The following is an 11,585-nucleotide window of genomic DNA, read 5'->3' on the forward strand; positions in this document are numbered from 1 at the left end:
CGACTTCCAAGCCGATTTCCGTCCCTTCGTAGGACAGATATGCGACGTGGTGGAAGTCGTGACACGAGGCAACTGGAAACTATCGTCCACAACATATTACTACTTTTTATACACCCGTTACTCGTAGAATAGAAGGGTATACTAGATTCGTTGAGAAGTATGTAACAGGAAGAAGGTTTAATTTTATGCTTTTCAACTAAAGTAATTCCATTGCCGCGTATTGCACTACAAATTATACTCTCTTTTAAGAAATTATATTTTTTTAAATACAAAGTTTAAATAGCAGCCAATTTAACCATAAAAAGCACGCCATAACTATTTCTCATCATCCGTTTATGGCACTTTTATTTATTTTTATAGCAAGGTTTGTTGCATTTCTCGCTGTGCAATTTAAATGTTGTGTATTTTGCACTGCCATACATTCATTTGCCACAGCATTTGCTATAAGTATCCTTTATAGCGAAGCTTGTCCCAAAAGCTGGCTTTTCACTGCTATAATTTTCCCTGCTATAATTTTCTTTTATGGCGGAGCTTATCCCAAAGCTGGCTCTTCACCTCTATAATTATCCCTTATGGCCCAAAAGCTGGCTTTTCACCTCTATAATTATCCTTTATGGCGAAGCTCCTTGGCCAAAAGCTGGCTTTTCACTGCCGCAAAGTTCATGAAATAGGACGAAGCTTGGTTTGTTTTCAAATTGGGAAAACTTAAAGCTGGGAAAACGCATTGCCATGCGAAAGTGGAGCAAAGTTGTTGCTGTTGGCCAAAGTTGGCCAGCTTTCCCCCAGTTGGCCGCGAGTTTTGGCACCGAACGGTCTACGAAAATGTGCGAATTTTCCGCCCGCACTTCCGCTTCCCGCTCTTCCTCCTCCCGCTGCGCCACTACTTGTTATTATTTGTGCTGTTAAATCAGTAAATCAGTGTGATAAAATATTTACCACTTAATCGTAGCCAAATGATTAGCGTGCATCAATAAAGGTAAGAAATTGCTACGTATTTTTTTTCTGTTTTGTTTTGTTTGGTGAAAGTGCGAGTGCGAGTGGGAAAATTGCAGGAAAATCCAAATGAGCTGCGTTTCGGTGTGTCTGTGTGTGCGTTGCTCTAGATTTTTGGCCTTTTATCTTGGGCCTCCATCTCTCCTGTCTCTTCCCACTTCCCACTTTCCTCTTCCCTCTTCCCTCTTTCCCACTTCTGATTACTTTGACTTTCGCCTGCTTTTCACTCTCCATTTCACAGTGAAAAGTTTCGGTGCGTTTGGTTTTTTTTGAATTCTGCTCTTTGTTTTCGCTGGAAATGGAAAATGGGCTAAGGGCTACAGTTGTCACTCGCCGAACGTGACTGGCGTTCACTTCGCAGCCTGTCCCATTTCTGATGGCCCAAAAGAGGTCATCTCTGGCTAATTCGGGGCGACACTTTCGGGCCCAAACACCAACTATTGTATATAGTACATATAGTATATATAGTATATATATCAGATATCGGAAGAGCCTGCGTGTGTTAGTATGTGTGCACCTGCAGCAACAAAAGACAGAGCAAAGCCAGTGGAATGACCTCCTAGTAGGTTAATGAAAAGTGGCACTTCAGCTGACTGCTGGCTGCTGCCTTATAGCTCTTGGCCCGGCTAAAAGTTCTCCTAAGCCACAACGTTGTGCGACCAACTTGGCCCTGCTACACTAGCCAAATTTTAATGGCCAATTACGAGTGAAATTACCCACAGTTTCACGGAATAAAATGCTCTTTTTACTGCCTCTGCGGGCATTGGTTTATGGGGATTATAAAACCGATTTTGTACATTCTCTTATTTTGTTAACTTTTTGCACACAAAATACCGTTGATAAATGGAGCACCGAAAGCCCTGTTAAAGTTGCTTTAATTTGTACATTTTATCTTATTTCATTTAATTATTATTTCATACAAATATTTCATACAAATTCATTGTTTTTTATATGGCTAGAAATGTTAACTAACCTTGTAAATGACATTAAGCAACCTGCTATTGGTAATAATTACTACTTTCTCGTATTGCACGGTATCCTATAGGCGACCCTATGCGTTGATACATTAATGTAATGCTCTTTTACCCGAGGCACATGTATAATTAAACCGATTTTACTCCCAGCTCAATGAACTGGATACGATGCACCTCCGAGCAAATTAATATGTACCGAGAGTAGAGAAAATAAATAGCCAGGCTTAGCAAACACTTCCATTTATTAGCTTTGCTAGGATACAGTGCAGCTTCCCTACATTCAATTTACGGTTAACCAGTAAAAGTAGAAGTGTGTATTTTATTTGCACATTGATTGCTCCATTTTTAGGGACCATTTTAATAGATGGCAATATGCGATTTGTTTTGTATAGGTTATTACTAATACTGAATACTGCAATACAACAATTAATCATGTAAAAAGGTCACATAGATAAGAAATTAACTGTGTTGAGCAGCTGATTACTAATGCTAACTATTCGCATCACTTTTGTGACGGATTTGGGAAAATTAAATTTTTGACCCATCTTAGCATTTTTTATAAGGGGAACATCATCAAAAATTGCAAAAAATGTGAAAATAAAAGAATTTTTTTTTTTAACACAGTTTGATTGGAAATTTAATTACGCACTCAACGAGGTATAACATTCCATATTTGGACCAATATTTCGAATATTATGATCAAAATACTAATAATTATTTACGCAAAAAAACAGAAAAATGATTTTCGCCAAAATTTCCATATTTACGATTGGTATTTTCTGTATAACTTGGCTGAAAATGGTCAGAAATCAAAATGAATTACAGTTTTGTACTCCTAATTACCAATACTAACCAACCAAATCACTTTTTGACCGACTGTGTTAAAATAATTTTTGGCCATTTTTTCGCTTTTTTTGTAAGGGGTACCATCATCAAAATTTGCAAAAAATTTTAAAGACATAGAATTTTTTGAAAACACAGTTCGATTGGAAATTTAATTACGAACTCAACGAGGTATAACATTCCATATTCAGACAATTATTTTTAAAGTTGTGACAAAAAAACTGATTATTTAATGACAAAAATTCGGAAAAACGACTTTTCGCAAAAAAGCTGTATTTACTATGAGGATTTTAATCATAACTTGGCTGAAAATTGTCATATAGGTGAAAGGATAACATTTTTTAACAGCTAATTACCATCCCAATCACTTTTTGACGGATTTAGAGAAATAATTTTTTTGGCCAATTTTTGCATTTTTTTTAGGGGTACCATCATCAAAATTTGCAAAAATTGCCAAAAAATTAACATCTCCAGATTTGAATGCAAATCGATTGGGAATGTAATTACGAGCTTAACGAGGTAATACACTCCATGTTTGGACCAATATTTCCAATACAAAATGGACAAAATGTTGGCATTTTAGCTCACCTGGCATTTCAACTAAGAAAATTACACAATTGCTCTATAAAAGGTGAATTGTTATGGCAAATTGATGTAAATCAGAAAGAGGGAAGTGAAAGTTTATAGTGCACTTCGTTGTGTGCCACCTCTTTGTTCACCTTGACGAGGTTTGACTGTAATCCGTCATAAGCAAGTTACCTAAGCTCGTTGAATGCCTGACGACGTCAGCCCAGACCGGATGATAACGTGGGTGATAAAGAGATTCGGCGGTCTGTCAACGGAATGATCCATGTCAATGGTGGACACCATCCACCATCCACCATCCACCTCTTCATCCTCATCCTTGATGAACACTTGTATGCCATGTCAGCCCTTCTGGTTGCCGCCGCTTTGAAGTGGCAATGCTGCGTCTTCGGTTACAAATTCAATTGAGAAACTGTCAAAGTTTGTGATTGAGAACGAGAACGAGCACCTGTCCCCGCCGAAAGAAAGCCCCCCTCCAACTGCCCCGCCCCCCCAAAAGAAAGCCCCACATACACGCCCCCACATCGCAATGATGAGGCAAATTGCTGAGTGTAAAGCGATGCGAGATGAAAGTGTTTCTTTTTTTTTTTTGATCAAATCTCTAGAATACCAAACCCCCTCCACCTATTATCCCCCATTGTCATCAGTTTCCGATGAAAACATTTGGGTTTTATTTTCGTTTTTAGACGAGCAAAAACTGCGCATAGATGAGTCATTCTTAGCCCGTTGAAAACGAGGAAATCCAACTAAAAGCTGATTAAAGTTTTTGATATTATATTCCATCAGGAGAGGAACGAGGATATGCATTGCGATTGGTAGAAGTGGTAAGCGAATGGCACACGTACGGATATGATGAGCTTCACCATTTCCTTGGCGCTACTGCTCCTGGCAGTTCTGATCCTGGGCATCCTGTTCGCCTGCCACTGTCTGGGTCCGAGGGCCGCCAACTGGATGCGTATGCGATCCAGCAAGGAGGAAAAGATCGGCCTGTCCAACCACAAGCAGAAGCTCTTCCATGCCAATGGCTATATGGCCAGTGTAAGTATCCTGCGAATTTTTCTATTATATATCTCAAGAATTATATATGCTTACTTAATCACAGATACAATCTGGCTCCGAGTTCCTGCTGAGCACCAGCGGCAGCTTCAAGCGCTTCGACACCATCGACAAGGAGGACTACAATCGCTCCCAGCAGTCGCAACAGTCGCAACAGTCGCATCAGTCGCACCAGACGCACCTCTTCCTGATGAACGGCGGCGGTGCGGTATCGATAACCGGCTCATCCAGTGCCCTCCAGGCCACCACAGCCATGTGGCATCTGCCGCGTTCGGGCATCAAGATACCACCACCGCCCGATCGACCAGCACCATCGCCGAATAGCGCCGCAGCAGCCGGCAAAACGGTTACCTTCTCCTTGAGCCAGGTCAACGAGGTCACCACGCCCAGCGAGCTGCTGACCACCAACGATCAGGAGCGTGGCTCCTGCCTGCGCCAAAATGGTGCATCTGCTGGAGTTGGTGTGCTGCCGCAGCCACTGGAGGCACCACCGCCGCCACGACTCACCACCTCGACGTCGGTGAACCTGTCGGGCACGGCGATTCCCAGGCCCATTGCCAAGCGGCAGGTGTCCCTGCAGCCGGCCATCAATGGCGGCGGTGGCCAGCCGGAGCAGCACGTGGTCAACGGCGTGGTGACCCCGACGGAGGGGAGGGCGGGTGAGCGGAAAGCGCCTGCCTTGAAGCGTCGCAACTCCAGCACCAATCCCTTCCTGTGCGAGTCCACCGAGCAGCTGCCCAGTAATCCCATTTCCACCACTGTGGCTTCTCTGGAAAGTAACCACATTTCTGCAAGTGAAAGTACACCCATAACTGCTCCAACTGCGCCTGCTGCTGCGGATGCGCCACCCATCAGCATCAGTCACAATGGCAATCCCTTCGTGGAGAGCCAAAGCCAAAGCCAAAGCCTGTCCAGCAGACTGCTGAAGCTCCACAACACAACGAATCCATTCACGGGCATCTCGCAGCGCGTCAAGGGTCCGCATCTGCTGCAGAAGACCATCTCCGAGGATTATCTCTTTCGAAAGTTGGGCGTCAATGCTCCGATGGCCAATGGCAATGGTACGGTAGCAGCACCAGGATCGGGATCAGGTCATGTGAATGGCAATGGCAATGGCACTTGGTCCTTTGGACGCTCCCTCTTGCGACAGGACTCCACATTGAGTCTGGGCATGGGCATGGGTTTGGGTTTGGGCAGAAGGAATAGCTCGCAGGTGTCGCTGGATGCATCGCATGCGGGTTCGATACCTGGCTCCATGGATGGCATCAATCTGGAGAGGGCCATCTCCTGCGATTCGGTAACTTCGGATTCCACTCTATTCCTGGATCAATTGGATCAGCCCTACACGCAGATAACCGGCTATCTATGCGTTGGCCTTAACTACGATCAGTAAGTTTAGTTACCGAAAGTATCTCTAATTATATGATAATCATATATTCCTTTCACAGGATGAGCATTAGCAACGAGGGCATGGAACTGACTGTCAGTGTCCTGGAGGCCAAGGGACTCATCTGTCCATTCAGCGTCGAGTCGCTCGACACCTTTGTGCGCATCTACTTGGTGCCCGATCATCCGGGCGCTATGCAAACCAAGGTACTATATATATACTATATTTATATACATAAATAAAGTAATTAAACGATTCATTTGTCATTAACCATTCCAGGTGGTCAGGGGAGCAGTGACGCCCAACTACAACGAAAGCTTCGATTTCTGGCTGCACAAGCGACAGGCGCGTCATTCGCTCTGGTTTCATCTCTATCACAACGGCCCCGCCCACACGCTCATTGGGGAGGCGGAGATGGAAATTGGGGAGATGCCACGCCCCATCACCACATGGATACCGCTCTCCGATTCGCGCAAATGCAACGCCCGCTGGGGCGAGCTGATGTTCTCCCTCAGCTATCTGCCCACGGCGGAGCGACTGACCATTGTGGTGGTCAAGGCACGGAATCTCAAGCTGGACGGCGAGCAGCCGGCGCCGGAAACCGCGGACACGGTGCACAGCGTCTTCGTCAAGGTGAGTTCTTAGGATTCTCTATATTAGGGTTAAGCATTAACCTTTCATTTATTGAATATTCTAATCATTAGGTCTATCTGATGGACAAGGATCGCAAGGTGCTGAAGAAGCGCACCTCGCTGAAGCGCAAGGATCGCAGTCCGATCTTCAACGAATCGATGATCTTCAGTGTGCCGCCACCCAGTCTGACCACCACCCAGCTGCGTGTGACCGTGTTCGGTGTGACCACCAGTGGCGGTGTCACACCATTGGGACACATCGTCGCCGGCAGCTGTGCGGTGGGCAAGGGCTTGCGCCACTGGCACCAGATGCTGTCGTCGCTGAGGAAACCGGTGGCCATGTGGCATGTCCTGCGGCGGGCGGTCAATCAGCCGATATTCACGGGCGGCGCCGAGGCGGTGGTGGCCGCCATGCAAAACACCCTGCAACGCTCCACCGCCAAGCGGAACAGCATCGTCTAGGAGTCTCGCGGAGATCACAGGGCGGTACTAGTGGTACTAGTGGTACTGGCGACTCACACCAACGGCGGCTCACATCAACGGCGAAATTTTCCGCCTCACTGGCGCTGCATACAACGCCCCCTTCGGTTGCTGGAAAAACTTTAGAGAGAGAGAAACAGAGAGTAGAACCTTGTGGAAAATTGCATTTACCACACTCTAGCCAAGAGACTTTCTTACTTTTCTACTGCTTACCAAGACACACACACACACACACACACACAACCAGAAGTATTATCAATCTGCAGCCATGTAATTTAAAATCTAAAATCTAAAATCTAAAAACTAAAAACTAAAAACCCGCACCAAAGGACAAACGATCCTGTTAACTAGTAACTTAAATAACCCAATTTCAGCGCACTATTGTTATGAACCGATCTTTAGTGAACCGAGTGCTATATTATATTATATCGATCGAACAAAAGCAAAAGAGTCACACACTTGTTGCAATTTAGCGCATACAGCGCGCGAAATAATTGTATTGTACTTAATATAACAGAAACCTAAAGATTGGTAGGAGTAAGTAACAAAAATGAACTGTTTATCTTACTTGGCTACATTTCAGTGCTCATATTATTTTCCCATTCGACAAAGATGGGAATCATCTGCCACTTGGCAGCTCAGATTTCCCACTTTAACGCACCCAATGGAAACTGATAGGTGGAAATACAATTATTTCGCGCGCTGTATGGCAGTGTGCCTGTTATATGTTCGAACTCTGTGGATAGATCGTTGTTGAATTTGAAGCCCAAACGAAATCAAAACTCGAAACTGAGAATCGCGAATCGAGAAGCGGTGAGCCCTTTAAGCATTGTGATATGATATAATAGCGAATGAAGTGTATTCAGAGTGCGTCTTTGTCTTTGTGAAGAGCGAAGAATCGTAACCGCAGAAAATCAAAGTATTTACGATCCATAGGCGATCTATATAATATTATTATTGATGATATATGTATGTGCTATATGTAATGTTTGTACACATTTGTGATTTGTGTTTTTAATTCGTTCAAATTTTTGTAGGGCCGCGTGTTTTGTAATTAGATTTAGTTGGTTCAAGGATCAAAACTTTTTTAAACAGAATTATATATATAAATATATACACACCGTTAATACGGACACATATAGATTTCCATTTAGAGCGAGTTTTGTATACAGTAAAGGACAATAACTTTGCAAGCATTTACCATATGATTCCCATGTAAAACCCAAGTACTCGTACATAATTATAATTATTAAACATTTGTCAAAGTTTGCCGTTGGCCCGAAAAATTCAACCATTAACCAGATATTAACAGATTGTCCGCTCAAACCTTATAAATATAGATCGTAATAGAACGCACTCGAAATCACGATTAGTCCTTGGCAGTACTTTCCTAGTGGCACCTGTATTTTGACCAAAAAAAACCTGGCACATTTCTAGCTCAAGCTTTAATCAATGTACTCCTCAAAATAATAGAACTCGGTAACGTTTTTTAAATCACACTTACTAAATGGATATACATACATACATACAATACATACATGAATACATGCTATATGCAGAGGGACAGTGCGTTTCACAATTATGTATATGGAGTGAGATAGTAGAATGTATTTTATTTCGGTTCAAAGAACGCGATTTCCCATTTTGACACCTTTGGTGGTGGATTCGATTACATATCCTAATTAAAAGTCGGCTGAATTTGAAATTATTTGACAATCGCCAAAAGGTTTGGCCATCATTTGTGCCGAGATTTTTAGAAATGTTACTTGTGAAACGCGCTGTACCACAAATATATACATACATACATATATATATATTTACACAAACATATATAAAGAAGGCATTTAAAAGGCATTAAGTGGAAAGTCCTTTCCCTTTCCCCTCCCCCTCTAGTATATATAAATCGCAGAGAATTTTTTTTCTTTTTTTTACGTACTATTAGCTAATGAAATGATAAAGCTAAACTCGTGTTGAATTTGTATTTATACTGAAATATATACATATATATGTACACATATGTATATCTATATATGTACGTGCTATATAAGATAATGAATGCTACAAATTGTTATACAAGTAAACCGAAATTGAGTCAAATAAACGAATAAAGATATTAACGGAAGACAGCCAGAAATCCATATGCACATTGACGAAATACGGAGTCCAAACAAAGATGTGCGGATGGGAAAGGTACAGTGGAACGTGCCCAAGGCGAACCATCAACGATTCTTGCTCACTTTTACTGTTCAACACGTTTAAGGTGCGTCTATATATATATATTATTATGTATATATTTTATATATATTAGTAAGATTTAAAATGTCGCTCTCAAAGAGTTCCTACTGTAGCAGAATGTATCTTTCGGCTGCTGATGCGAGACATCTGGGCGGCCATTGGATCTTCTAAATTTAGAGCCAGCGATTAGCAGCCAATGGCAGGCAAGCGACCGCTGCCGATGCCGATCCCGATCCCGATCCCTCGGTTCCTCGGATGCTTGGATGCTCGGCTGCTATGGATGCCCGGTTTCGGATCCCCTGGGACACGACGACGAGGACGGAAACCACTTGACGCTGCCAGACAGTCTGACGGCGACAAGTAGCTGCGGTTGGCAGTGCTTAAATGTTCGCGCCCCGGTCCGCATCCTTTTAGTCGATCAGCAAGTGAGGATGAGCAAGGACGCGAGTGTTAGGATTTGCCAGCAGCGGGAACGACGTCTCCTGCGTACGCCCAAGTGTGCCAGGTGTCGCAATCACGGCGTCATCTCCTGTGTCAAAGGTCACAAGCGTTTGTGCCGCTGGCGCGAATGCTGTTGCCCCAATTGCCAACTGGTCGTCGATCGCCAGCGTGTTATGGCCGCCCAGGTGGCCCTGCGACGCCAGCAAACGATGGAGGCCCTGGAGGCCACCACCACCACCACATCGGCGACAAAATCAACGCTCATACCGCCGGCCAGCGCCAATAGCTCCAGCAGCGAGGGCGAGGATTCGCTGGCCTCCACCTCACCACCGCCGGCACATAGCCATCCCCAACCACATCCGCATCCACCATCTTGCGCTAGCACCTCATCCTCATCCGCCACCCGCCAGGCTCTGCTGGCCCAGAAGAGGATCTACAAGCAGCGACTACGCAGCCTGCAGCAGTCCACGCTCCACATCACCGCTGCCATGGAAGGTTAGTAGACTATCTATACATATCTATAAGTCCGACTTTCCAATTTGGTAGTGAGTGGACATGGACGTCGTCAAGTGGACGACGTGTACCCAGCTTGCCCATACTTTCCATACGGTGCCAGACTGTCTGGCGGTGTTCGTAATCGGAGATCCTCTCCTGTCTCCTGTCTGCTATCTTCTGTCTCCCGTAACCCGTATTCCCATCCCTTTTCCACTGTCCATGGACGTGGATGTGGACAGGAAATGACTGATGCCCAACAATAACAACAGCAATTATACGACTGACGAAAAACAATTGAAATCGGATCGTATGCCTCGAAATGTGTGCGCAGTGCCAGTGTACGCACATTTTCCAATCACTTGAGGGAGTCACATTCGGTAAACTGAGACGCGACCAAAAACGGAAAAACCCAATTCGACAAGAACGAACGAAAGTGGCAAATGTGGCAACAGCAATTGACTTCTTTGGGTTTTCCATCTGGTTTCTGAATAAGTGGAGATCCCGAAACGATCCTCGATGTGGAAACAAACACGGTGCCAGGCTGTCTGGCTGTCTGGCCCAGAGACGCGTGTCTCGGATTACCCAATAACAAATTGCTTCAATCGAGAATACCCATACTCATAACGAATCGCGGCAATTTGTAGTGATAACGCCCCCCGTCAACCTCACTAATTTCGTCCATTTCTACCGATCCTTTACAGAGTACAAACAGCGATTTCCCACGTTCAGCTCGCCATTGATGGAGCGCATGCGCAAACGGCGGGCGTTCGCCGATCCGGAACTGAACCACGTCATGGAGGCGACGCTGGGCGGGAACGCTTTGTACTTTGCCACCGTTGCCGCCGCCGCCGCCGCCTGCGCCCCCGTTCTTCACCAGGAGCAGCACATTTACCCATCGTTGCCGCCGACGATACCGCTAACGATACCGCCCACAAATCCAGCAATGACCACGCCCGCGGTCACCGCCTCCTCCTCCGTCTCCTCCTCCGCCACTGGAAAGAAGCCCAAGCTGAGCTTCTCCATTGAGTCCATCATGGGCATCAGCACGTAGCCGTGGGTTCTCAGGGTTTCATTACCCTTAGTTTTTTTCCAAATACACTCTGTACATAAATCTAGAATTAGGAAAAAACCCTTTTTTTGAATAGCAATAAGTTTCGAGTGAAATAAAACAAGCGAAAAAGTATTGAATATAAGAAAAACTAAAAAAAAGTATTGAATATAAAAAAAAACTTTCTTAATTCTAGAACTTTTCCTATCAAGATTAAAAAGAATCCCATAAACATATGAACATAGGTTAAATCTTAGTAGACCACGGTTAAAATGTATGACATAGTTTCTTTATAAATATCCGAGCCTGTATAGAATTGAGTCTACAAAGTCGGGACTGAAACAAAATTAATTCGATGGAACACTCTATAACATTCAAATCCTCTAATATATGAAGATGCGTACAAAGACAGCTGA

At 44.3% G+C, this 11,585-nt stretch overlaps 2 protein-coding genes across 2 annotated transcripts; both read left to right on the forward strand.

Annotated features, from left to right (window-relative positions):
• The first annotated feature begins 778 nt into the window (after window positions 1–778).
• Window positions 779–9,072, forward strand: LOC6524602. The gene is made up of 6 exons (XM_002100423.4): window positions 779–976; window positions 4,182–4,433; window positions 4,498–5,840; window positions 5,900–6,044; window positions 6,118–6,471; window positions 6,543–9,072. The coding sequence occupies exons 2-6, from the start codon at window positions 4,245–4,247 to the stop codon at window positions 6,930–6,932; spliced, it is 2,421 nt and encodes an 806-aa protein (XP_002100459.1). The 5' UTR covers window positions 779–976; window positions 4,182–4,244; the 3' UTR covers window positions 6,933–9,072.
• A 137-nt stretch (window positions 9,073–9,209) lies between these two features.
• Window positions 9,210–11,576, forward strand: LOC6524604 (doublesex and mab-3 related transcription factor 3, truncated). The gene is made up of 2 exons (XM_002100425.3): window positions 9,210–10,121; window positions 10,823–11,576. The coding sequence occupies exons 1-2, from the start codon at window positions 9,449–9,451 to the stop codon at window positions 11,170–11,172; spliced, it is 1,023 nt and encodes a 340-aa protein (XP_002100461.3). The 5' UTR covers window positions 9,210–9,448; the 3' UTR covers window positions 11,173–11,576.
• Window positions 11,577–11,585: the final 9 nt, after the last annotated feature.

Source organism: Drosophila yakuba, chromosome X, assembly GCF_016746365.2.
Source record: "Drosophila yakuba strain Tai18E2 chromosome X, Prin_Dyak_Tai18E2_2.1, whole genome shotgun sequence".
NCBI lineage: Eukaryota > Metazoa > Arthropoda > Insecta > Diptera > Drosophilidae > Drosophila > Drosophila yakuba.

Bases quoted from the DNA above. Each gene is read 5' to 3' on its own strand.
- LOC6524602 (XM_002100423.4), top strand. From the start codon at position 4,245: ATGATGAGCTTCACCATTTCCTTGGCGCTACTGCTCCTGGCAGTTCTG. The intron at 4,434-4,497 runs GTAAGTATCCTG...ACTTAATCACAG, and splicing joins CCAATGGCTATATGGCCAGT to ATACAATCTGGCTCCGAGTT. The intron at 6,472-6,542 runs GTGAGTTCTTAG...TCTAATCATTAG, and splicing joins TGCACAGCGTCTTCGTCAAG to GTCTATCTGATGGACAAGGA.
- LOC6524604 (XM_002100425.3), top strand. From the start codon at position 9,449: ATGCTCGGCTGCTATGGATGCCCGGTTTCGGATCCCCTGGGACACGAC. The intron at 10,122-10,822 runs GTTAGTAGACTA...GATCCTTTACAG, and splicing joins CATCACCGCTGCCATGGAAG to AGTACAAACAGCGATTTCCC.